The 27462-nt window shown below is 38.7% G+C and overlaps 1 protein-coding gene across 1 annotated transcript in view; it reads right to left on the bottom strand.

Moving 5' to 3' along the window:
- The window catches only part of ZNF804B (zinc finger protein 804B), a 234877-nt gene that overhangs the window by 10466 nt on the left and 196949 nt on the right, over positions 1 to 27462 (bottom strand). Inside the window, exon 2 of the mRNA XM_061468419.1 lies at positions 20830 to 20973. Within this exon, the coding sequence (XP_061324403.1) occupies positions 20830 to 20973 (144 nt within the window). The remainder of the gene's footprint in view (positions 1 to 20829; positions 20974 to 27462) is intronic.

Below are 27462 nucleotides of genomic sequence, written 5' to 3'. Positions count from 1 at the left end.
TGAAAAGAAGTGGTTGATCCATTACAATTTTAGTCTTGTCCCTTTTTCATGCCCCTTACATGTGCCCTCCCTCTCTGTTGACTTGCCCCTTTCCAGGCCTGTCATGTAGTGCTCCATTCCCTCAACCTCATTCCCTGCAATTTACAGTAAAATGGATGAATATGTAAGAAAATGTCACCTTTTGGTCTAAGCAAGGAGCTTTTAAAATAATGCATTCAAGCCAAAGCTGTAAATGAAATCAAATAAACTTCCCAGAATGAACCCTCACTTTCTGTCAAATAATATTTATGAGAGTGTAGAGGTATTCAAGCACTAAAGATCCTATCCTCCATAGAAAAACATAGGTAGTCTTGAGTCTTATTAACATCTTCAATGTGAAGAAAGGGCAAAGAAACACATTTGAGAAATGTCCTTTAGTGCCGCTTGCTATGCTTTAGCTGTCACTGTTAGCTGTTCAGTATCATACATAAAGCACTCATGAGGAAAAACAGAAACAGTTTCTAACTGTCAAGGAAACAAAGAGCAATGTGAAAGCTAGTACTATGGATTGTAGGTACTGCAAAATAATGCCATTTCATTTCTTTGACGGTTAGGATGATAATCAACAAAGCAAATGGACCGACACTAAGAATAGAAGTTCCAGCAGTATTTTTTCTCTCTAATGGCATACAGCATGTGTCAAGGTAGTAGAGAAAAGAATAAAGAAAAAGGTAGGAAAGCATAGCAGAGGACTCGTCAACTGGAGATGAGGTCCAAGAAATCAAAAGCATCTGCAGTCTGAGCAGAGAAACGGCTCTCCCTGCACATCACCTCATCAGAACAGAAAAAGCTTCACTGCCAGAGCTCCAGTTAGGAATTGTAATGAAATTTTTCAGCGATGTTGGATAGAACATAGGACTGCCTGCTGAACCTGCAAAGCCATGGTTTTCTTCACTAATAACTTGTGCCAGACTCCTGACAGGCACACAAATATTTTCTGCAGGTGGTGCACAACAGCATGCAACTGAGCAGGTACCTGAATGACAACCCTAAGCTCAGCAGGTGTGCCTGAAAATTAATATCGCTTAACATGGCAATTGGATTTTTCATGTAATTAGGCACTTAACTGGGCATCTAAATACAGGCACGTGTAATAAATTATGATTTATTTAATAGAAATCTTGTGTTCTGTCCTTCACCTGCTACAAATATAACTGCCATGGAGTTATATTCTATTTCTTTGACTCGTGTTCCATTCTTTATCTGAGTTTTGTGCACATGTACATGTGGACATTGCCATATCTAAAAGTAACTCATCTCATTTTTAGAAACACCCACATAGAATATTAAAAGACTATTTTAAAAAAAAAGAAAATAATATTCACTGTATGGAAAGATTTACTTATACAACCAGGTCTGACTCATGCTGTCTTCTTTGTATAAGACCCACTCAAAAACTGCTGAATCTATTCTATTCCTCCTGAACTCTGGTATGAACCACTAGGAGATCCAAATGAGTTAATAGAGCTGCATCTTCACTACCTACTTTTGCTAGATATGAAATATCAGTGGTCAAACACTTGTACTTTAGCAATTTGTGCCCATTCTTATTTTTTTTGTTTGGTTTGCTTGTTTTTGGTGATCTTTTTTTCATTTATTATTTTATTGTGGCCAATATTTTCTTTTCACTGACCTATGATAACCTCTAGCATACTCACTGATGTCTGCATTTGCAGTACTGAGATTACTTTCTCTTCAGGCTTATGATCCTGATTTCTATTTCTCGCTGTGCAGGTGAACCTTTCTTTGGATTGTTATCCTTCTGATCAAATTTAGATGCTTATAGTAGTTGCTTAAGTTTTCTTTATAATCACTGGAAAGAAATAAGCACTTTTAGAGACCTAATCACCTCTTCTTATAGCAGTTGTATAAAACAAGAGAGGTAAAGTGAGATGTAAGTGTACCTCCTTTTCATTGTGTACAGAGGGTATTAAAAGTGGCTATCTATCTTAATTATTAAGGAGTGGTTTTCTAAGAAGGTAACATAGCTGGCAGCTGAAGCAGCTCTACACTATTGCACACAGCATGGGCAACAAAGAGGAGCTGGAAGTTGCCATGCTGCTAGAAAGCTAAGACCTAGTTGTCATTACTGAAACTTGATGGGATAAATCCTAAGACTGGAGTACAGCTATCAATGGCTACAGGCTGTTCAAAAGGGAAGAAAAGGTGAAGTTGCCCTCTGTATCAAGAGACAGAGTGCAAAGAGCTATCTCTGAAGAATAGCTGCCACAAAGGTTGAAAGCATGTGGGTAAGAATTAGAGACCAAAGCAACAAAAGGAACCTTGTGGCCACCCGATCAAGGGGAGCCTGCTGATGAAACCTTCTTACTCCAGCTACAGGAGGTGGCATGCTTGCAGGCTCTTGTACTGCTAGGGAACTTCAACCACCCTGATGTCTGCTGGGAAAGTAGCACAGCGAGCTGCAGGCAATCCAGGAGACTCCTGGAATGCACTGAGGATAACTTCTCATGCCAGGTAACAGTCATACCAGAGGGGTTACAATACTAGACCTGTTGGTCACCAATGCAAGTGAACTAATTAGTGATTTCAAGAATGGAGGCAGCCTGGGCAGCATGCGGTGGTGATCATGCAGTGGTGGAATTCACAGTCCTACGGTATATGTGTCAGGTGAAGAGTACAGTCAGGACTCTGAATTTTAGTAAAGCAAAATTGCAGCTGTTCAAGGAGTTGGTCAACAGGACTCCCTGAGAAACTGCCCTCAGGGACAAGAGAGCAGAACTGAGCTGGCAGACCTTTAAGGATGCTTACCACAGAGCGTAAGAGCTCTCCATCCTCAGGTGTAAAAGATGGAAAGGTGACTGACGTTGCTGAGTCTAAACCTGCTGGTGGAACTGAAGGGCAAGAAGGAAATGCACAGGCAGTAAAAGCAAGGACAGGTATCCTTGGAAGACTATAGGAATGTTGCCCAGTTGTGTAGGGATGGGGTCAGGATGACCAAGGCATGACTGGAGCTTAACCTTGCAAGGGATGCAAAGAATAATAACAATAATAATAATAATACACATGCTTCTACATGCATGTCAGCCAGAAAATGAAGGTCAAAGAAAGTGTACCCCCTGCAATGAACAAGACTGGCAAACTGTTAACAATGGACAAGGAGAAGTCTGAGGAACTCAACAACTTTTTTGCCTCTATCTTCACTGGCAATCTCTCTTCCCACATCTCTTGGGTGGATGGACTGGAGGACAGGAACTGAAGGAGCAAAGTCCCTCCCACTGTAAAAGAAGATCAGGTTTATGACCACCTGAAGAACCTGAACACACGTAAATCTATGGGACCTGATGAGGTGCATCAGAGAGTCTTGAGGGAACTTGCTGATGTAGTTGCCAAGACACTCTCCATGATATTTGGAAAGTTATGGCTGTCAGGTGAATCCCTGGAAAAAGGGAAACACTGCATCCATTTTCAAAAAGGACAGAAAGGAGGACCTTGGGAATTACTGACCTGTAAGCTGTACCTCTTTGCCTGGGAGGGTCATGGGACAGATCCTCCTAGGCTAAGGCACATGGAGGTCAGGGAGCTGATTTGACAAAGCCAGCATGGCTTCACCAAGGACAGGTCCTACCTGACCAAACTCGCGGCCTTCTATGATGGAGTGCCTGCGCCAGTGGAGAAGGGAAAAGCTACTGTGTTATCTATCTGGACTTCTGTAAGGCCTTTGACATGGTCCCCCACAACATCCTTCTCTCTATAGATCTAACAGAGCTTCTTAACATAACTACATCAGATGCTGGGGCAAAGAACTGTTGCTGCAACACTGAAAACCAAATGTTCTTATTCACAGTAGTGTAACTGCATCAATGTAAATAGACAGAAGTAACTGCATCAATGTAAATAGACAGAAGCTTGGGGAAAAAAGCTAATTTTCTATGCATTAAGTTAGAAAACGGCAGGCTAGTATGAATTGAATGATTTTCTTCCACTTAAATTTAGATTTTTTTATTCCAGAATATCATTCACAATGCATCCTCCAAAATATCCATCATTCTGTAATGCATTGCAGCCCCAGGCAAAAATGTAGTAGACATCTCTGCCTTCTTGGGTATATGTCTCCTGTCGTATTTAGAGAGCCTTCTCTGAGTTTAAGTTCATGAAATAATGTGAGCGTTTGAGTGCCCGAGTAGCTTTACAGATTGATTTCCACTTTGCTGAAAAGCTCCTTAATTAAGTTCTAAACAAATTCACCATGGAAGGGTTAAATGAGGAAAGAAAGGAATATAAATTTCAGTAATCATTCTCTTGTCTGTAACCCTAACATTGGAACCAATTACATTATTTGCAAAACTAATTCATACTGCAAACTATCAAATGAGAATGATAGTTACTAGAAAACATAATTAGACTTCATGTTGAAAGCTTATGGCATTAGCTCTCTAAGTGAAAGGGAGGAAACAACAGGGAAGGAATTTGTTTTTACTATGGTAAATAAAATCCTAAAAGTAATTTGGAAAGGCTGTTACATAAAGGATTTAAGCATGAGATAGGAAGCTCAAAAACTAGCTGATACATTTTCATTTAGTTCACATATAAATAGCTACAGATAACTTTGTGATAGTAATAATTTTTTGCAGTGGCTTATATTATAGTCAATCTTAACAGATCCAATATTCTAAGTGGGACTGAATGGGAAGACAGAAAAAAAATATGCTGGTATGACTAGGTTAGGGAATGAGACGATAGCAGGAGAGGGCAGAAGTCGGTTTTCAGACATGCCTTAGAGAATCCATCTATCAGTGAATGAGGTGTTGATTAGAGATTCAACCAGAAGAATAAATTACAGGTAGCTCTTTGGAGGGCTTGCTTACACATGTTTTCATTGAAACTCCTCTAAGGCTGTGTAGAAAGATAGTCTGATTGACTGCAATGGGTCTTCATGCCAGAAAGCCTCATGACCTACCAGAACTTACCTGTGTCTTTTCTGTGGGAGCTTCTTACTTTTCAACCAGTTCTGCAAGTATTCCTGCTAATTAAACTGATTTCATCAATTGCTGGATGCAAGTACATCCATTTGTGCTCATTATAATCCCTGAAGTTAAAACAGATGGGTTTCATGGGGGCCACTTCCAGAGGAGAGAGGACAGAACAGACACTTTGTGTCTCGTTTGAAGGCTATTCGTGGATCCAGCATATGCTCCACCTGACCACCCATGTTTATATCAGTTCCAATTAACTTATTGTCATATGCTCCAACAAGCTTGCTGCACACTGTATAATTTCATTAGACATACCTAGTGCCGATTTGGAATACAGAGTACCTTGCCTAGGAAAAGCAAAACATTTGAATGATAAGAAATTTGGGTCAGGGACTGTATTTTCACTGCATATCCATATATTACCTTGCTCATCAGGCTGTTGGGCTCTCTTTCTTCGCCAGAGGAAAAAAACCAAAATCTCATACATTTTATTTCTTTTGCCTCTTAACTTAAGAAGCTTAAAGGGAAGAAACTGGTATTACAGACCCTGTGCAAGACTGGCTCCTTTCCAAATTTTCAGTATTTCTCGTAATCTTATTTAAAGAAATATTTAAGCCTTTTCTACATCTTTTTGAAACTTGTGGCACCACTTTGTTATTCTTTGTTTTAACTGTAGTGGGTGGAATACAGAAAGTGCCTACATTTCAAGGAAAAAAGAAAAGAGAGTCTGAATTATCCAAGAATTCAACAGGTGAGTTCAAAGTCTGGCATCAAACTTTCTCCAATGTGGTCATTAGACTTTCAGAGTAAGAAAATAATAGTAGATATAATAATAATAGAGAGTGCTTCCCATAGACAGACTTTTTATGAAAAAGGTATCTCTACCATTATTTTACAAAAAAAGAAGGCAGAAAATGGAGTGACTTCTGAAAAGAACAGGGAGGAGGCTGAATTAGCACTAACAGATATATGTTTAATAACTACATCTAACACTTTTTAAGCCCATTAAAACAAGAGGAAGGATGCGAGACATCTTAATTAAGCCTAAATTTGATACATAATGTGGTGTAATCAGTTCATACTTGATAATTATGGTAGTTCTGAGGGAGCGATAAAGCATAAATGATAAACCTATTACAAACTATTGTGCTATGTCTATAGCTTTATATAAAGGAAAACTGAACCAGCAGACCATTACACAGTGACTTTGAAGTGCTGTGCCAGAGAACAAGTTCACCACTAAAAAGAGTAATTTTAATACGTACTTGAGATAAATATAGTGTTGATCATAGGTACCACTCACTGCACTTCCGATGAAAGGGTATCATCAGGCCAAATAGTGAAAAATAGTATATGCATGAAGGTTATTGAAGGCACCTATAAGCAGAAACCTTGTTAAAAATCTCAAGGAAGTAAAACTTTGATTTTTTTTCCTAATAGAGTATAATGGATATACATGAAAATAACCTTGAGTTGGTTTGGGTTATTTTTTTGTTTGTTTTTTTTTTTCTTTTTTTTTTTTGGGGGGGGGGTGTGTGTGATTTATTTTTTTTTTATGTTTTTTTTATTCAGTCAAAACAAAAATATTATTTCTCTTAAAGTTGCTCAAATTAGACTAATCTTCTGGAGCAGAAGAGTTAAAGGTAACCAGGAATCTAGCAACCATACTATAATAAAATGCCTGCTTAAAGTAAAGGAGGGTTATGACATTTCCTTACAGTTTTTGTCAATAAGAAAAGGCTACAAAAGACTTTTGTAATCACCTGATCTGATCATAACTGTTCAATAACACAAGACAAAGACATTCTGATTTGCTATGTTTTATCAGAGAAATTAATAAAATCAAGTTTACTTTGACTAAAACTATTTTAGATAAACCACATTAAACAAAATTAATTACATTATCATTCTTTAATACTTTCTGGAGTCCTGTATCAGTCTTGCCGGTATTTTCCCTGGCACTAATATTAGGATGACAGATTTTCTTGTTTTATTCTTTTAAATCTCAGCATGGCAATGGCATTATCTAGCCTGTAGCTTGATGCACCTTCCTCTGGTAATGAGACCTATTAAAAACCAGCATTAATAATCAGGAGAGTTTATGGCTATCTCTTTCCTAATAGTTAAATGTTGGTCACCTGAACCTACTGATACAAAAATATTTAGATGATGTTATTTAATAACCTCAGCTATTGGTAGAGTGGTACTTCTCCATCATCATAAATATAGATGTGACTAAATCAACTGGCTTTGCCCCAAGTACAGAACAAAAATCTGTGCTGGACAGTCCTGTTTACATCACTGCTAGCAAGTAATTCATTTCTATTTGGAGCAGAAGATTCTTTATGTCCTCAATATACTTTCAGAAACCTTCTTGGTCTCACCTCTGATGGCTACAGATTTTCCTTTTGCCCTTTTTACTTCCATCACTTTTTTTCTAATTTCTTCACTTCTGATTTATGATCTTTACAGTCTGTTTTTCCTTTCTCTATTATAAATGTAAGCCACAGAGAATTGACTTTCCTTCTAAATGAGATTAGCTGCTTATAACCTATTTGGTCTTTTTCAGTTGTGGGATTTGGGTTCATAAACCATCTGCCAAGTGCTCTTTAAAATATCCTAGTTCCCTCTCATTTCTTTTCATTTGAATCCCTCCTCCCAGTCCACTTGGCAAGCTCATTCACCTTTATGAAACTAGATTTCTTATAGATGTGTATGTTACAGTTTGTCATTTATACAAATATATGCAAATATTTGGCTTTTTTAATTTCCTGTATGCCTGTGTTGATCATCATACTGCTAATAACACACAGATTAAAGATCAGCTTTTTAGAGACCCATAATGCGGATGAAGTATTTTTATGCTATTCTTGACAAGAGGCAGGCCCATGGAGGCAGCAAATTCAAATGGATGATCTGTTAATTTTAATTTCTTCATGCATGGGACTGGAGTAGCAGTTTATGTTTCAGTCTGTGGTTTATTTACAGTAGGAGATGAGCAGATGTCCCATTTTTTTCCAGGGTAATTCACTCCTGCAATAGTCTGGTTTAGCCTTTGATTATCAGAGACAATCTTCTGAGAACACATCTCAGTAAATTTTACTGATTTAAAATATGTTATTTGGATTATATGTTTTTTTCTTTCATTAAATTCTTTTCCAAATTTGTCTCACATTATTATTGTGTGGTCTCCTTTGACTTTAGTGTCCTTTCTTCCCGCTACGTGACTTATCCATTTCTTTTTACAGTTCAGCAGCATTTCCCTCTGAAATAACAAAAGCAATAAGGTGCTTCCTAAGCAAATTCAGTGTGTCATGAAAAAAAGATGACCAAGCTGTGCACAGTGAATGATGTCCTAATTTTCCAGTTTATAAAGACATTTTGGCCTATCTAGCACCCTTTTTATTGCCATGTGCTTAAAGTGTTATTTATTTGCAATTTGTTATTTGTATTTGGTCCCCTTAAATGTATCATATGGCAACCTGAAGTGCCTGAGGCTTTTACTAAGAGAGGGAGTTAAAGCAAGTACATGGTCAAGATGCGCAGTTCAGCCCACTGGTGTATAATGTAACACTGAGCTGCAACTTCACACCCTCTAATTGTGATTCCATAATTTAAAATTCTGAATATCTTTCAAGATACTGCTCCCTGGAAAGAGGGTCAAAATGAGCACCATGCACTTTTGTTAGAGCAATCCCAACCTGCTTCTCTTATCCCCTTGTATTTTGGGGAGATATGGGAGGTACTTACCCATGCTCCAGACTATGTTTGTATTCACTCTTATATCAAATGATGCCATAAACGCACATCTAATTTTTTTCATGTATACATGGACATATAATATTATAAAGCTGATCTAACACTCTCAGCTTCAGAATTATTTTATGTCACTTCTCAAATTCTTTACTGCCCCTTGAAAAAAACAACCATTTAAGCAAGCTTTAATCTAACACTCCATTCCAGGAAACTTATTCCTGCAAAAATTGAAGTTGATCATTTATTTATATTGTGGCTTCTTAAAAGAAAAAAAGAAAGATTGTGAGTTTCTGTACTCAAATGGAATAACAACCCTCTTATAATATGCACTAATATAAATAAAATATGGTGATAGTGACTTTATATTCTTTGAACTAGGGGACTTAAAACAATACTGTAAATTATTCTGGGGACAAGAATAAGTAGGGCAACTGGGTCATAAATTATCATTTAGTTTTTCCAGATTTTTCCAGGTATTATTTACTTTTAGAAAGGTTTTGCTTTTATAAAACATTGTTTTCATTCCCTAGAAATAACAGAAGATTGCTATAACAATTATAGTACACTTCTCATGTGCTCCATGTTCAGATTTATTAGGCTATGACTTGTTGTTTTGCATGTTTACAGGTCCAATTTATTATTATTTTCAAATTACAGAACAGAATCTTCATTTTCTTATTTAAGCAAGGAAAGGGACATTATGATGTGCTAAATTTCAAAATGGAAACGAAATCAGAATTTGACATGGGCTTTTGAGAGCCATAATTACGTCAATGAATTGAATCTTTGGTGTAAACCCAGATTCAAATGATATAAAAATGAGGCAGACCTCAGAAAAGTTGTTCATTAGGAGCTGTTAAGAAAACTGAATTTGATTTAAAGTAAAGAATAACATGAGATTAACCTGAATATTCTGTGTTCCTTTTAAAAAGTGAAAATTACATGGTAATGTCTTTGCATACAAATATTGTTAATTATGTGATTTAATAAATTGTATTGTTTTACCCCTAAACATGCTACCGAATAATTTCTCAACTTATTATGATTTGATATTCACACAACCAGATGGTTATCTAAGACTGGAGATTCAGAGTAAGTTCAGAACATAAGCAATAATCACACCTGCTAGAAATGATTTAGTATCTTGCCAAATCTCATATATCCTAAGTGGAATGTGACTGAGCTTACACTTTTAAACATCAGTATTTAAGTGTCTGTTTTGAAGGAAACAGTGCTAAGAATCCATCAAGGTGCTAAGGGCCAAAAACAAGCAAGAGAAACACTAACTACAAGCATAAAGCATGCTACTTCCAAGGGGTTCCTGTCAATTTCTCTAGGCTTACACACTTGTTTAAAGAACCAGAATTTGTGGTTTGCAGGAAATTTTGACATTTGGAATTGTTTTACATTTTAGTCTTACTGGGAGAAACAAAATTTTGAAAACTTGATAAAAAAATAAAATTTCAAGTGCTTCAAAGAGACCTGATGTCAATGCATCTAATCAGCAATGAAACATAATGCCTTAAAGTTACAATTTGCACGGTTTCTTTATCTCAAGAATATGAGTGCATATGTTACAATTACTATTTTAAAAGTATTTTTAAATACCTTACAAGAAAGTTTTAAAAGGTTTTAAGTAACAGTGTTAATGCAAAGTATTCAAATCTTTATGAACCATTTCAATCTGATTGAAAATAGATAATGTAAACCTTTTGAATAAAAAATAGTTTTGATCTCACATTCCCTCAAAATCTTTCTACTCTAAAAAAATAGCATTTCTTGACTAACAAGTGTTTCCTTTTCTTTTTTGTTTTGTTTTGGTTTCTGTTTGTTTGTTTGTTCAGGAAACATTTGCTTTTTGCTGTCCCATCACCTGTGCTAATATAATTGTTTGGTATTCACATGAATCTCATCTACATTTCTGTAGATATTTGCTTGCAATTTCATCTGAGAGGTTCTTAAAGAGCCCTCACATTTATAATGACTCCTGGTGGAGTCTAATTATTATGAAATTGCAAAAGCTGTGAAATGATAATTAGTCTCGGTTACCTCCTTTATTTTTCCCTTAGAGGCATGTTAAAAGGTGTTAATTAATGCTTTTAACTAAGTAAGGATAATAAATTACTAATCTCCCCATTCTTATTGCTGTCTTGGTGATGCACTGATATGTTTCTGGTTTGCTTTTAAATATTTGTTTCGGCTATGAATGCCCCTTCAAGACCTACACAGCATACCGTACTGTTCTTCAAACACAAACATAGCTGATTAGCATGACTTTAAAGCTCCACAGGAACCAATTGCTCTTGCACATTAATTACTGCATGAAAGGTGCAGATAGTAAAAAATTAACAGAACTATAATAGATGCAAATTCTAGACAGATGTTCATAGGGCCAGATATACTTTGTAGATGCCAATGGGATTAGAAGAATTATCATTTTTCCAGAGGAGGGAAAGATATGACCAAGAGAGCACTACTCAAAAGTTATGAGGAAGCTGACAAAAATGGAATTTTTCTGTGAACATTTCAGGGTATAACAAGTTGCTAGAAAAGCTAATTGCCCAGTGTTTCTGAAAAGCTGACTGTGGAACAGATATTTACAGATGTTTTGTAATGTGCTCAACAGGTTCCTTAATCTGGCCAAGTAGCACCTTATTCTATGAGTCATTTTAAAAATATGAATGAAAGTATTTGTGAACAGACAGTAATAAAAGACAATCATAGCATCTGGCAATGCTTTGTCCCTATCACCTCATTACTTGAAGTAAGACTTATAGAGCCTGACCTGAAGATACCAGTTATTCCAAATCTACTGATTTAAGGGGAAAAAAAAAAAAGAAAAAATTAAAAAATGAAAATTATGTTGCCTATAAGCAACATTATGTAATGTTTGTCAGACTTTTGAAGATAGCATGTGAAATATAATATACATGTATGTTCAGTCTTGCCCAGTTCTTACTGGTTCATAATTAATACATATTTTTGCATGAACAGCATAATTTTACAGAGAAATAGGTAGAAAACATGCTGTATATTCTGCTAGTTCTGATTTGATTTTGCTGGCGTTTAAAAAGTGGAAAAGACGTCTGAATACAGACATTTAAAAAAAAGACATCAACACCCAATAAAATTTATCTCGTTCATTAAACAGTACAGTCAAACCTCCAGCCTGACTGCTCTGAAGGTTAACTGGAAATGATAATTTAAACACATATATTTAGATTCTTCTAATCTATGCTATTTTCTTAGCCCTATGTAATGTATGTATTAGCATTTCAGAAGAACCAAAGAGGAAGATCTTGATTTTAGTCACTTTTCATACAATACAATACATAAATAAATAAATAAATGACTGGCTCAAAAATAACTTTTTATTTGAATGGAATGCTTCAGAAAATATTTTGCTTCAAAATTTATTGGACTGCAATTGTCACGTTAAATAAGACAGAATGTTTTAATTTTCTTGGTTTTGACTTTTTTTTTTTTTATTTATCCATATTTTAAATGGAAGCAAAGTTTGAAACAATGGAACACAGATACCCAGTGTCAGCCAGACTTTCCATAACTTTTGTCTCAGCATAATTAATATTGTATTTCTTCATGTTCTGGGAGGGAAATTGTATAAAATTTAGCCCTAAGCTGATATTTTGGGGTAGAATTTCCCATTTGTTTGTGGTTTGGCACATTTTTTTACAAATCTAATCCTTCAGATTTTTTTCTTATTTGAATAAGCCATCCATCAAACTGCATCAAACATTCCTCCTGCTTGAAAAATTAGTTGTAAAATTTTGGTAATCAAAAAGTGTACCCTCTGAGAAGAACAGAAAGGACAATAACACAGGCATTAATGAAAAGCTCTTAATCTAACTGACATTCTGGTTATTGCTGTTTTAAATGCCAAAATCTGATAATACATGTCTGTAATTCCTTACATAATGAAATGCTTAAGAAATATCTTACAGTCATTGGACCATCATTAACAACTATGAAATTAGGTGTCCCATGGGTTTTCTTTCCAATTTATAGAGGGTTAAATTGCTAATTTACATGTTAATTAGCATTCATTCTAAAGAAGACCAAATGTAATTCCATAGCATCTAGCATTTAACAATTTAGCTTATCGAGACATTAAATTTAAAAGAAGCTCTGCATTATTTGCAAGAAGTTTTTTTGAGGGCTAATGATGAAAAGAATCTCATTATTCTAAGCAATGTGCAATTTAAAAGGATGAATACTGCCAATTTATTTACTTTAGCACTAAGTAATAGAAAAGCAACAAAGGCATTGGCAGGACAGCACATTCAGGAGCTCTTAATAAGGCCCACTGATCTGCACTGATTTGTAAATTTAAAATAAATATTTGCTTCTGGTGATGTTTCTCTGGAATCTGTTGCCTCAAATTATACCCAATCACCAGAGTTTGCTCAGTGGTATCTGATAATGTTGCTTCTGCTGCTCCAGAGCTACTCTGGTACCTGCATTTGCTGAAGTGTGCAGCTTAAACATCTCTGTGTAGCATAGCTATAAATAAAAGCCTCCCCTTATAACATTTAAGAAAATATTGCATGATATTATAAACTAAGCATTCACTCTAAGATCATTTCAACCTGGAAAACTAAATTTCTTAGTACAGTGATGCCACAGAAACACTGTATTGTTTCCATCCTGCTTTTGATCATATGCTGTACGTTACTTTGCTTAAATGCTGATGTCATCCTGTATTGTTTCAGTTTAGTTTCACTTGGACTAGTTTCTGTGATGTGACACAACCTGATCATCTATTTCACTGAAATGCTACTGCAGAATTTCAACGATGCTGGATGGCAGGTACTTTGAAACACAGCTCTGTCATGCAAACATGCTTTTAGAAAACCAAGATTGTTCCATTTCTAAATAACGCAAAGAAGCATTCGGGCCAAGAAAATTTTGGTCTTATCTCAGTGATAAAAGATGGAATTGTATATGAGCAACAGAATTATACACTTAATTCTTTGCTTTTTTTCAGACCCCAGACATATTTTGTGTTGTGTAAGTCCTCTGTATTATTTTCGATGCAACATTTTGTGCCTATATAATACCTGATGTATTCTTGTTAAAAGAATCAAAGTTGTGAAATGTGATTTTAATTTAGAATCTGGTTGATACACTCAGTTCCTCAGCATTAAGAGGAATGGTCTAGGCATTGTTGGCTTTAAGTGGCTGACAGTGACAGTCTCCTCCTGTGCTTAATCCTGGTATTTCCCCTTAAGGGATTACTTCTTCAGGTCCTTGCACTCGTAGCTCATTTTCCTCCCTTTCTTGTACGCACCTTTCATTGTCTTCTAATGTTAAAGTGATAATTCCATGGCTTTCTGTTCTTGCAATTTCTGCCTCTCTGTCCATTACACTTATTCCCACAATTACTTCCCTAAATCACTTCTGTTTCTCCCTCATTTCACATCACCAGTTCTTTTGCAGCCAACAGCTAAATCCCCTGCACAAAATGGATTCATTCCTCAAGTTTGGTCCATCTTCAGTACTGAATGAGAGAGTTCTTATCAGGGAAAACAACATGCAACCTGAGATTAAAGATTTTATTAAAGGGTAGACAGCTAAAAGTATCAGATTAGCTTGTCCAAACAGCATTGATTCTGGTGCTTTATCACTTCTTTACTCTTGACTTTGCAGATACTATGTATCTTTACTGTAATTTACTAAAGCTTGAGATCCACAAAGAAAATTCCAGCCCAACCTCTGAGAGCAACAGAAACTTGGGCCTTATAAAGTGTTTGGAAACCTTAATTATAAGCATCACAGCCAGTTCTGTATCTAACATTCTAGTACAAACCATGAGGTAATTTAGTTTGTAATAAAACTAAATTAGGAACAAAAGGTATGAGCAAAAGGAGTGAATTCACAAGAATAAATTTTGAAAGAAGGAGAAGGATCTTTAAAATTAATTATGGGAAAGGCAGTGTGAGAGAATGAAAACTATTCAGTAATAAATTATCAAAAACCTGCTCTTTGGGAAGTTACAGTCAGAGTAGAAGTAATTTTGAGGACTATGAACAAGAGCAGACATTACAAAATCCATGTATGGTGAAAAGCTATGAAACTGTGGAGCTATAACAGAAATTAGGGAAAGTAACAAATGGCATAGGCATAAGCAACAATAAGAAAATCACTGGTTTCAGAATGAGCAAGAGACCAGTGTGTCTTTAAGGCAAAAAGATATTGATAGACTATAGACATGAATTCTTTTCTTTTAGCTTTGGATTTTACATGAAAGAAAATAAGACTTATGCCAGAAATATAGAGTATACTGTTTCCAAAGGAAGAGAAAGATGTTTTTAAAAGGAAAGAGTAGGGAAAATTAATTTGGTATGTGTATTGTAGAATAACAAATAAAATAACAGTTAAGAATTCCTCAGCATTAACACCCCAAAAATTCAAGTGAAATTAAATGTTGTGATGAAATGGAAGTGTCTGACAAGGGATATGCAAGCACAGATGATCATTCTAAATCAATGTCTGATGGTCATAGTTAAAACATAAATGGGTAATAGATTTGCCTAAAGCTAAAAATAAATGGGCATGTCACTGAAATTAAAGAATATTTTGTGGAAAAAAATCTGAGAACCTTCTGACCATATTGAATCATACTTTTGGTGTTTTCGTTTATGTGTCAGAAGCATCTAATCTGATTAGAGATACTTACGGTAAATGTTCTGAAGATGGAAAAAAACTAGTAAGTAATAACCTTAATCTCTAAACCCCCTCTCTTCTAAAACATCTCAGCATCCTTCATTTTATGCATTTGAATATTTTGTTTTATTTTTGTGGGTCTACTTATAGGTATATATCTTAGAAAACTCACAGTTGTTTTCAGAACTGTGCCAAATTTTACACCTCCAAATTGCATACACAGCAATTTGTGTATGTGATAGCTGCTTTTGAGCATAGCAATCTATCTGTATCTAAAAATAGGAGGACAATAACTACTATTCATAGAAAATTCCTGTATCACCTCAAGCCCACTTATAAACCAGCTTTTTAGGGGATCTAATATATCACTGTTTCTCTTGCTTGAGTCTTTTTCTTTTAATACAAATCTGGCTCTGGCTTTCTTATTAGTGATGTGACAAATGTGAACATTTTATTAAATTTTTTGGTTAAAGGAGCAGAATGTTGATGGCTGCAGACAGCACCTCTTAACTAAAGATGAAATGAGAGCAAGAAATGCTGAGGTCTTCTGCCATTCAGGTTATTTTCTGAGGAGGCCACAGGGAGTACGAACCTCATGTGCAAAACCTGGCCCTAAAAAAGCAGGCCTTTCCTAACCAGGCAGCGTCCTGAGGCATTAAAACAAAAGCAGGGGCTGCAGGGAAGGATGTTAGCCTTGTCGATGTGGGAGTATAAGCAGTACACTGATTCCATCTATATATCAAGGGAAAAAAGCAGGGACTATACATGCACTCATAGTAGGGGACATTCATGCTGGGGTAGCCCTTTCTGTTTGAGGAGTTTGATTACTGCTCTTACACCTAAATATATAATACTTTGTGCAGAAGGTTTCTTGGTGTTGCTGTTTGCCCAGATCCCAAGGCGAAATTTCTCAGATATTACCAGTCCAGTTTCCTTTCTTCCAAATGAAAATTGTTTGGGTAATAGGAGAGGTACACCTTAGAGCAAAAAAATGGGACTTACTTTTCCTCCAATAAACATGCAGCTGCTGTAAAAACCACTCCAAATATGAACAAACAAGATCTCAGCATCATGCTCATTCCTGGAGCTTTCTCTGCGTTCACTTATCTATGCATTTTCTAGGTGGCAGAGGCAACACTAGCTAAAATGTAAGCACATTTGCTAGATTTGATGTTTAACAGGAGGTAAATCTCTGCCTGAATTAGACTTTAAATCCACAAGTACCATAAAGGCTTAATGGAAAGTGCCCATAGCTGTACACACTAAATCAGACTTTCATGAAAAAAAAAACAACCAAGTACTAGTATGCATGGATTTTAATACCAAGATATAAGTATATATCCTTAGTACATGCATGTGAACTAGTGTTGACTGAAACTTCTGTTCACCTACTAAAATTCAGATTTTTTTTTCATAGGAGAGAATGTGATATATTTAACTGTACAACTAAATTTTGACAACAAAACTAAAAGACCTGTTTTGTCATCAGAAACCCCAAGATGGCAATACAGTCTTGTTTTTCTTCACTGCTCATTTCTATTATTACTATTATTATCATCACATTTATTATATTGCAGTACATGGAACAGATTTGTGATTTTCTCCTTTGCTAACATCTAAAAGCCTTGCTGATTGCTAAGGATTATTTATACAAAAATTGAGCTCCAACTACTTTGACATTAACTGAATAGATGAATGCTATGCATGACCTGGAGGTATTTAAAGATTCAATTTAATAACATTAACCAAATAAACATCTCTGCTCAAGTTTGGTTTCCTTTTATAGATGAATGTAACTTAATAACCGCATTAAAAGAATCTATATTTCCGTTTTATTTTCAGCTTAGCATGTAACATACGTCCACAAATACTGAATTTTCAGGCAGTCACCATATTACCTATATACTAATTACTTTTTAACAGATTCACACAAGGACCTTTGTCATTTTCAGTGTTCAGACAGTTTTGACAGAGCCAACATAATCAGTTGTGATGCAGTTAATTTCTATTGCAGAGAACATGGCGAGCAAGCGATAGTAAGCATTGTTCACCTTGATGCTTGATGCGACATACTGCAGACTTATCAAATCTGCTACTGCCTGTGAACTGCTGTCCAGGACTTTATAAAATCACAGATCCCACAGGAAAGAAAAAACATAAGGCAAAAAAGCTGTTGATTTCAAGTGGGTTAGCTGGTATGTGCTGGGCCAATGAGACATTTACACACAGGGCGTTACAGTGATGAAAATTTAAGTCCCAGGAAAGCCACCCACATTGGTGCCCCAGCCTTGTCAAGTATCAGGATTAACAAGAGAGAACTCAGGTACAGCAGGGTGGGAGTGCAGCCTTCCACTCACCAGATTTTCTGAGTTCACTTTATCCAGCCTTGCACTGAAAAAAAATTAGTTTCCAATAATATGTAATATTAGTGGAAAACTATATAGAGAGTAGTGTGTCAGGAAAGATGTTGGCAACATTAATTAAGACTATTGGTGTCAAGACAACCAAAGAAATAAAAGCTGCTTGATACTCAGACAATATTACTAAAAAAAAATGTAAATAATATTAGACACCTCCAGAATCATTACAGTGTTAGAAGATTACAAAGACACAGGCAGGGGAGATCTCTGGTGTTCTGTCACTGTTTTCTCTGGATGTATATATGGGTATATATGTAACATACCTACATAATATTTTCATAGATATAAGTACTAATTTATGTAGCAGCCAGAGAGAGAAAGTCTCTCTGCATATTTCTAACACAGCAGAAAGGCCATTTATGAAAACATGGACAGATTGTCACCATAACATTTTGCAGTCTTCTGAGGCCGGGGAAGGCAATGGCTGGTGTGCCAACTGCTAGGTCCAAGACTACTATCTGCTTCAACAATGGGTTGAAATCATAGATAAGAAAATGGATCACAAAAATAATTTTATAAAACCATAATATTGTGAGATTAGAGTCAAAATTCTTTGAATAAAATCTGTTTCCTCTGAAAAAGAAACAAAAGACTTACAACAAAGTACTCCATACAATATCCTTTTTTCTGCCTTTGTATCTTCTCTAAACTGCATTGCCACTTTAGTACAAATTCTAAAGCAGTAGCATCTAAATAGGAATACACATGGGAGGACTACACTGTATTGTTACTGAAATATAGAGTCTCTCATTTTAATTTACTCCCCATTACAAGAATGATATTTAGAACATTCCGTGCATAAACTAAAGGTACCCTCAAATTTCTGCTGGGAAACAGAAAATGTACCTTAGAAGAAAGAGAGGAAAAAAGCTTTTCTGGTGGCTACTATCCCTCCCAGAACAAACATTTTAAACTAAGCTAACTAAACTCACAGGAAACCATAAATTAACTGTTTTATTTTGAAGATTACTCTGATAAAAGTAAGAAGAATAAAGACTCTTCTGACTATAAAAGTCAGAGAAAAGGGCACATCCACATTATTCCTGGAGGCAAACTACCACTGATTCCAGACTTGGCTGAGGTGTCAGGAAGTGAGAAGTGAGAAAAGACTGAATTGCCACATCACATCAGGAGGGTAGCTATCTAATCCTGTGCTAACTGAGCTTCTGAACTACATCTGAAAGGGCAGGATGGGGTGAGCTTGTACTGCCAATTGATATTCTATGTGCATCGTGCATTTCCATGTAGAATTTTAGTTCGCAGTACTATGCCTGGCAGCTTTTAAAGCACTAAATTTACCTAAAAAATTAAAAAGAATTTTATTGCTTAAACACTCCCTTTTAAGACATAAAGCTGAAAAAACCTTCCCCGCCCAACAATTCAGTCATAGAAGGTGTATCAAGCAGGCTGTTTTATTTTGCACAAACTGCACTTGCAGTGGAACTGTGTGAAGAGGGAAGGGCACAAACAGATCCATTTGAGTTCAGATGCATTTCTGACGAGTTAAAAAAACAGCTGAAGGGTGAAAAAAATTCATTGTGCAGCAAATGAGGATTTATAGGGATTAGAGTCACATGTTTAGGATCGGGAAAAGCATTTGTCTTGCATTATTATATCCATTTTTATGGATTAGTTAATGAAATGGTGATGTGAATAATTGCTTTTGATTTAATACATAAATACATTAGACGAATCTAGCTGTGGTTTGGGAGTGATGGGCCAAAAGAGTCTCCTTAATACACATTAAAATAGCTGAATCTGGGATGCTTGAGTTCAGCAAGATGGTTTAGCATGTTGGGTGAGCATGTGCTCAGCAGTTTGTTAATGCAGTGCTGTGATGGATGCGTGCAGAGAATTCCAGGCTGATTTACATCCTCTGTAGTACTGCAAAAGACAACAAAACTGCTTGCAGTGAGAGAGTAAGGACTTTTACCTTTCTCACTGTTGGTTTTACTTAATATTTATTATGTTTAATCCTCTTTCAGAAATACTTGCAACTTCTAGGTGATTCACATATTTGTAAGGTAGCTCCTGACCCCTGTGCACCCAGAAGTGTGATCATCCAGAAGACACTAATACTCTCGTAACTGGAATGCACACAATATGTGGGAACTTGAGCTGTGCAATGTAAGCACTACCAGAGACACAGAAGAACACATCTATGGAATCTAGTTACATGTTCTAACTTCCTACATGTTAGCTTATCATATATGGCCTGTCACATCAGAGGTTCAGAAATGTTCATTCCTGAACTTTGCAAACCAATATCTTTGAATTCTGAATTGTTTATGTGAATTAATTACATTTCTGTCTAGAATGACAACTGAAATATGGTTTTCTTTGCTAGAGTAAAACTAGGATGCAGGACAGCTAATAGGCATATATGGGTAGAATATACCTACCGCATACAGACCTGATGAAATTCATAAAAAAACCAAAGGTAATTAGCATGTACTATCTTTTCTCAGGAATCCAATACTTTGTTGTTCAATAGCAGCTATTATTTTATGTTGCTTTCTGCATGCAAGGAAAAACTTATTCCACCCCGAGAAACATGATGAGAAATAGATTTCAACTTCAGAAACATATGCTTTTTTTAAAAAAATAAACTGTTCTTCTGTCCTTGAAACAGCACAAACTGCTTGAAACAGCATGGTCACATGCCCTCAGCATCCAAGAGGGACCTGGATTTTGAGGAAGTGAGCCTTCCCCTTCCCTTTAGCTTACCACTAATTCCACATTTAAAGATATCAAATTCAGTGTGAATATTGGTATCGAACACCTGTCTAAAAATACAGATGGAGATCTTTCAGTCAGAAATTGTGAAGATTAAAACAATGAGTATTTTAAATTTTAGTTTAATGAAAAATAGCATGTTAAAGTTGAAAACATCAAAAGATGAATTGTCTTCTCCTTGAGTGAATTTAGAAACCTCCCACAATCAATAAGAAAGGAAGGTGGACTGCTGAACATGCATGGACATTTGTTAGGTTTACCTGCTTGTGAGCGTGGTCGTAAGAATTGATGTGGTTGTCAAATTCCTGGTGTTTGTGGTACTGCTTGTCACATAGTTCACAGTAGAAGTTAGCCTTCACATCCTCCAGAGCCTTGGCTGCAGCCTTCTCCTTCTCAGCATAGTCCTGAAAAGGCAGAAGGAGAGGGAGACATTTTGCTGGAGATGGCGAGCTTGTGCTTCAGCAGCTACTTTGTCATCCACATTAAAACTACTAGACTGACTAGGGTTGCTAGATCATCCTGTCCATGCTAAAGAGATTTTGGTCTTAAACTGCGGTCAATTGCTGAGGCGAGTAGCTCGAGAGAGGACGCCTTGAACACCGGAGCGGGGGGAGATCAGCGTCCAGGAGCCTCAACTCAGAGCGACAAGAGCCACCGAGGGAACCTCAAGTCCTCGACAGGACCTGCCCAGGAGCCGGCAGCTCAGCTGACGAGAGCGAGCAGCTGACTCACAGGGGGCGGAGCCAGGAGCAGCGGCACCAGCCCTGAGTGGGTAAAAACCTGCCCCAGGGAGCGCGGCGAGGCAGTTTGCGCGGGCAGGCGAGCGGGATGGTGAGCATGCGTCGTATGATCAGGGCCTGGTCTGGGAGCTCTGCTCTGGCTGCCCCGGCGGTGGCCAGCACAGGCACCAAGACAGAGCCGGTGAGAGGGGAGGCTGCAGTGCAGAGCTCGGGGTGCAGAGAGTGCCTGCACTGGTCTGGTGAGGGGAGGGTGCACAATGGGCAGGGCTGCACTCCGTGCTCCCTGGTGGAGGTGCTCCTGCAGCAGGGGCTGAGCTGCGGGATGCTGTTAATAGGCTGCGAGATGGCAGAGAAGCTGAGAGTAAGCAGAATGCTTGCTCCCGGCCCAAACTGTGCAGGGGCCTCAAGCTTCCCCTCTAGCTGATGAAGGAAATAAGGAGGCCGTTAACCTGGGAAGCTGGGAATTAATGACAAAAAGAAAACAAACAAAAAAAAAAACAAACAAACCCCCAAAAACAACAAAAAAAGGAGGAAAAGGACAATCAAAAGCAAGGGACTTCCCCCTAAATCTGTTGTCTCCACCCAGAACCACTTTGCTGTCTGGCAGGGGGCTAATGAGTAAACGCACTCGTGCCAGAAAGATCCGGCTGATGCACTGCTAAAGAAGATCTCTACTGGTGCTGCCAGGAAAAAGCGGCGGGTCGTAGTAGTAGGGGACTCTACACTGAAAGGGACAGAAGCACTTGTCTGCCGTTCAGACACTGTATCAAGGGAGCTGTGTTGCCTACCGGGGGCACGGATCAGGGATGTGGCAGAGAGGCTGCCTGCTCTAAGACCCACTCCTGGTGATACATGTGGGTGCTAGGGACATAGATAGTAGTAGCCTGGGGAACATAAGGACTACAGAGCCCTGGGGGAGGTGGTTAGGGGCTCTGGAGCTCAGACTGTCTTTTCGTTAATTCTCCAGGATGCAGGGGAGGACCTAAAAAAAGCTAGGAGGATTAGCCAGGTTAATAACTGGTTAAAAGGGTGCTGCCATAGTTGGGGGTTTGGGTGTCTTGAACACGGGACCCAAGTTTGTAGGCCAGGTCTACTGGGGGCTGGTGGAGCTGGTCTGGTAAAGAAGGGAAAGAGCAGTTTTGGTAGGAGGCTTGCCAGACTGGTCAAGGAGGCTTTAAACTAGATGTGTTGGGGGAGGGGGGCATCATTCCATCCCAACACACCCAGTCAGTTGCTAGCACCTATAATAAATGCTCGGAGCAATGTAGAGATATTCCAGCCACTCCAGCCAATGAGCCAGCTTCAGTTGGAGCTGGGCTCAGATGCTTCTATACAAACGCCCGTACCATGGGGAACAAACAAGAGGAATTAGAGTTGTGTGCACATCTACGGGGGTTTGATATAATAGGCATCACAGGAACATGGTGGGATGGCTCCCATGGCTGGAGTGTTGGAATGGAAGGTTACAGGCTCTTTAGAAAAGACAGGCCTGGCAGGCGGGGAGGGGGAGTTGCCCTTTATGTTAGGGATCGGTTGGAGAGTATGGAACTCTGTCTGGGGACAGGTGAGCAGTTAACAGAGAGTTTGTGGGTCAGGGTTAAAGGGAATAAAGCTATGGGAGACATTACTGTGGGGGTCTGTTACAGACCGCCTGATCAAGGAGAACCTGCGGATGAAGCGCTCTATAGACAGATAGGAAAAGCCTCACACTCACAGGCCCTTGTTCTCATGGGTGACTTCAACCACCCTGACATCTGTTGGAACGACGGTATGGCCTGGCACAAGCAATCCAGGAGGTTCCTCGATTGTGTGGAAGACAACTTCCTTCTGCAAGTAATAGAGGAGCTGACAAAGAGAGGTGCCATGCTTGACCTCGTGCTCACCAACAGGGAAGGGCTCATTGGAAATGTGATGCTCCAGGGCAGCCTTGGATGCAACAATCACAAAATGGTCGAATTTGAGATCCTCAGGACAGTGAGAAGAGCGTGCAGCAAGCTCACTGCCCTGGACTTCAAGAGAGCAGACTTTGGCCTCTTCAGGAACCTGCTTAGTAAGGTTCCACGGGATATAGCCCTAGAGGGCAGGGGGGCCCAAGACTCTTGGTTGATATTCAAGGATCACCTGCTACAAGCTCAGGAGTGTTGCATCCCAACTAGAAGGAAGTGCAGCAGGAGGCCCAGGAGACCTCCTTGGATGGATAAGGAGCTGCTGAGGAAAATTCAAATGAAAAAAAGAGGCTTATAAAAGGTGGAAGCGAGGACAGGCAGCATGGGAAGAGTACAGGGATGTTGTCTGGGAAGCTAGGGACCACGTTAGGAAAGCTAAGGCCCAGTTAGAATTAAACTTGGCTAGGGATATTAAGGATAACAGGAAGTGATTCTACAGGTACATAGCAAATAAAAAACACATTAGGGAGAATGTAGGCCCCCTCAGGAAGCTCTCAGGAGAACTGGCTACGCAGGATTTGGAGAAGGCTGAAGTTCTGAATGACTTCTTTGCCTCGGTCTTCACTGGCAAAGGCTCTGAGCACACCTCCCAAGTCTTGGAAGGCAGATGCAGGGACTGTGAGAATGAAGACCTTGGGCCCACTGTAGGAGAGGATCTGGTTCGAGACCATCTTAAGAACCTGAGCGTGCACAAGTCCATGGGACCTGATGAGATCCATCCGCAGCTCGTGAAGGAGCTGGGAAATGAAGTTGCTAAGCCACTGGCCGTCATATCTGGGAAATCGTGGTAGTCAGGTGAAATTCCTGATGACTGGAAAAAGGGAAATATAACCCCCATTTTCAAGAAAGAAAATGGATGACCCAGGGAATTGTAGACCAGTCAGTCTCACCTCTGTGCCTGGCAAAATCTTGGAGCAGATTCTCCTGGAAGGCATGCTAAGGCACATGAAAATCAACAAGGTGCTTGGTGACAGCCAGCATGGCTTCACTAAGGGGAAATCCTGCCTGACCAATTTGGTGGCCTTCTATGATGGGGCTACAGAAATGATGGACAGGGGTAGAGCAGCTGATGTCATCTACCTGGACTTGTGTAAAGCGTTCAACACTGTCCCACATGACATCCTTGTCTCTAAATTGGAGAGACATCAATTTGATGGATGGACCACTCGGTGGATAAAGAACTGGCTGGATGGCCGCACACAAAGAGTTGTGGTCGATGGCTCAATGTCTGGCTGGAGACCAGTAACGAGTGGTGTCCCTCAGGGATCAGTGTTGGGACCGGTCTTGTTCAACATCTTTGTTGGTGACATGGACAGTGGGATTGAGTGCGCCCTCAGCAAGTTTGCCGATGACACCAAGCTGTGTGGTTTGGTTGATATGCTGGAGGGAAGGAATGCCATCCAGAGGGATCTCAACACGCTTGTGAGGTGGGCTGATGCCAACCTGATGAAGTTTAACCATGCCAAGTGCAAGGTCCTATATCTGGGTTGGAACAATCCCAGGCACAGCTACAGGTTGGGCAGAGAAGAGATTCAGAGCAGCCCTGCAGAGAAGGACTTGGGGGTGTTGGTCAATGAGAAACTTAACATGAGCCGGCTTCAGTGTGCGCTCACAGCCCAGAGACAAACCATATCCTGAGCTGCATCAAAAGGAGCGTGACCAGCAGTTCGAAGGAGGTGATCCTGCCCCTCTCCTGTGCTCTTGTGAGACCTCACTTGGAGTATTGTGTGCACTTCTGGTGTCCTCAACATAAAAAGGACATGGAGCTGTTGGAACAAGTCCAGAGAAGGGCCACAGGGATGATCAGGGGACTGGAGCACCTCCCGTGTGTAGATAGGCTGAGAAAGCTGGGGCTGTTCAACCTGGAGAAGAGAAGGCTGCATGGAGACCTCATAGCAGCCTTCCAGTATCTGAAGGGGGCCTATGGGGATGCTGGGGATGGACTCTTCATCAGGGACTGTAGTGACAGAACAAAGGGTAATGGGTTCAAACTTAAACAGGGGAAGTTTAGATTGGATATAAGGAGTAAATTCTTTCCTGTGAGGCACTGGAATAGGTTGCCCAGGGAGGTTGTGAATGCTCTATCCCTGGCAGTGTTCAAGACCAGGTTGGACAGAGCCTTGGGTGATATTGTTTAGTGTGAGGTGTCCCCCATTTATATTCATATTGACAAGTTGATATTACTTGAGTTTATGTAATATATTGGCAGGAATTGGAGTAATTCATCATTTGTTGTACCATTTTATTCACCTGAAGAAATGGGTACTTTAAGCTACCAAACTTTCCATGCTATGTAGTCAGTGTTGTCCGCTGTCTACACACTTTCAGCACCCTTTGCGTGACAAAAAGTACACTCAGAGTACACCAAACCCAAAACATACTGAACATCCACGAGACAATGCTCTTAGCACATCATGCTGTGTAGCATTGCTTCAGGAAACACTCCAGGGTCAAGGCAAGCCTTGGGCACAGCAGATCAACATGAACGGACATTTTGAGCCTCTCAGGGATGAAAGGACTTTCTTAATGAGTGTCACATGTTTCAAGCCTGAGACTTGACCAAGCAGCAGAGGTGCTGGTTGCCAGTGTGACACAATTGCTTTGGAGAGCCATATGTTGCCAGTCTTTCTGCTCTGGCTTGGACTTTATGCCCTCAGGTCAGTGTGAGGTTTTTCTCACACAGTAGTTTAGAGGCTGCCATTGCTAGTGAGATTAACTTCACCTATACTAGACTGTCTAGAAGTTAGGTATATAGTCTAGGACAGTATCCTAAGCTTCCTCTGTGAAAAATAGAAAAGTGATAGCCAGTGCCAAATGGTTATTAATCCCATCTATTTCAAAAACCTATTTTAGTATGAGATGAAACTCTCCAGAAGTGCTCTCTCCATCAACCACTGCAAGGCTCTAAATTACTAACATGGCCTACATCTTTAATTCTTAGATTGCTGAACACAGAGATAATAAATTCTATAATGTATTTCTTTATATTCAATTCTAAATCTCCCCATGAAACTTGCATGAACTGACCTGCTTGAAGACAGGAGGTCAAAGAGGAATTTTCTGCCTGGAATTTTGATTTTACATCTTACAGATGATGCCAATGACATGTCAGTCCCTCCCACAGGGCAGGGCAAACATCCAAATAAATCTCTTTCCTGCATGCACACTGCTCAGTAGGTTAGCATACTGTGGTGTACTCAGATTAGCCAATTGTGAAAACAGGTGGCCTGAGCTGGCATTTCTCCACTTGAGAAGCTGCTCAATAATGGTTGTTAGTACTTGACTGGGGGAAATGTTCTTGCAATCAAATAGTTAAATAGCTTTCATTAGTTATTTAAATCTAAAAAGCCTATTAAAAAGTGATACCTTTCATCTTATGTTTCAGACCCATTGTTTTGTTAGCATTAATTATTCAGCAGGCCTTTGGTATAATTAAAATGCATAAATTAGAATGTGAACGCAATAGTATTAATTATGCAGAGATGTCTTCCCTGGAAGTCAAGCGTTGGGGGACAACGTATTTTATTTCTAAACTGGTAAAAATATAAGTTTTGCACTTTTCTATAAACCTGCCCAAGCATAATTGGTTTTTTTTTTGGTTATGCCTTATTTTTTTTTCTCCCCAGGTCTGAACTGTCCATTAAATGTTTACAGCCTGCTCTGTCTTTGCTTACACTGAAGGAGAAGCCTAATTGTTTGGGGTGAAGACACCATATTACTCTTGTGAAGCACAACTGAAACTGCTTCTCGTGAGCATTCTAAACTGCCAACTTTATCTTTCTCAGCAGAAATTAATACAGTTCTCTTAGCATAAAGATGTTTTAAATAGCAACAAGGCAGCTCCCAGGTGCATCCTAAGATAATCACAACTACCTCCATTCCCTTATTGCTTAATTATGCTTGTCTACCATGGCAAAAGATATAATTTCCTGCTTGCTTATCGATCAGATGCAGGGAAATTGAATGCTACCTCACATACTTTGGAGAGGTCATGGATTTTTCTTTCCCTTCAAAGGCATAAGTACTACCAGTACAGTAAATTGTGCATAGTTAAATTAATTTTCACATCCAGACTGCTAATATACTTTCTCTAGGACTATAGGGACTGGTGGTCAATTCTGGTATAATAAATGTGATCACATGAAACAAAACCTGTAGAATTACATCTGTAGAAAACATATGTGATTGTGAACATCTGACTATGCCA

This window comes from Pezoporus flaviventris, unplaced genomic scaffold (genome assembly GCF_033815535.1).
Source record: "Pezoporus flaviventris isolate CSIRO_AGI_PZ_B2104156 unplaced genomic scaffold, CSIRO_AGI_Pfla_v1 ptg000047l, whole genome shotgun sequence".
In the NCBI taxonomy this organism is placed as follows: domain Eukaryota; kingdom Metazoa; phylum Chordata; class Aves; order Psittaciformes; family Psittacidae; genus Pezoporus; species Pezoporus flaviventris.
This window is presented reverse-complemented; position numbering and strand designations above follow the sequence as displayed.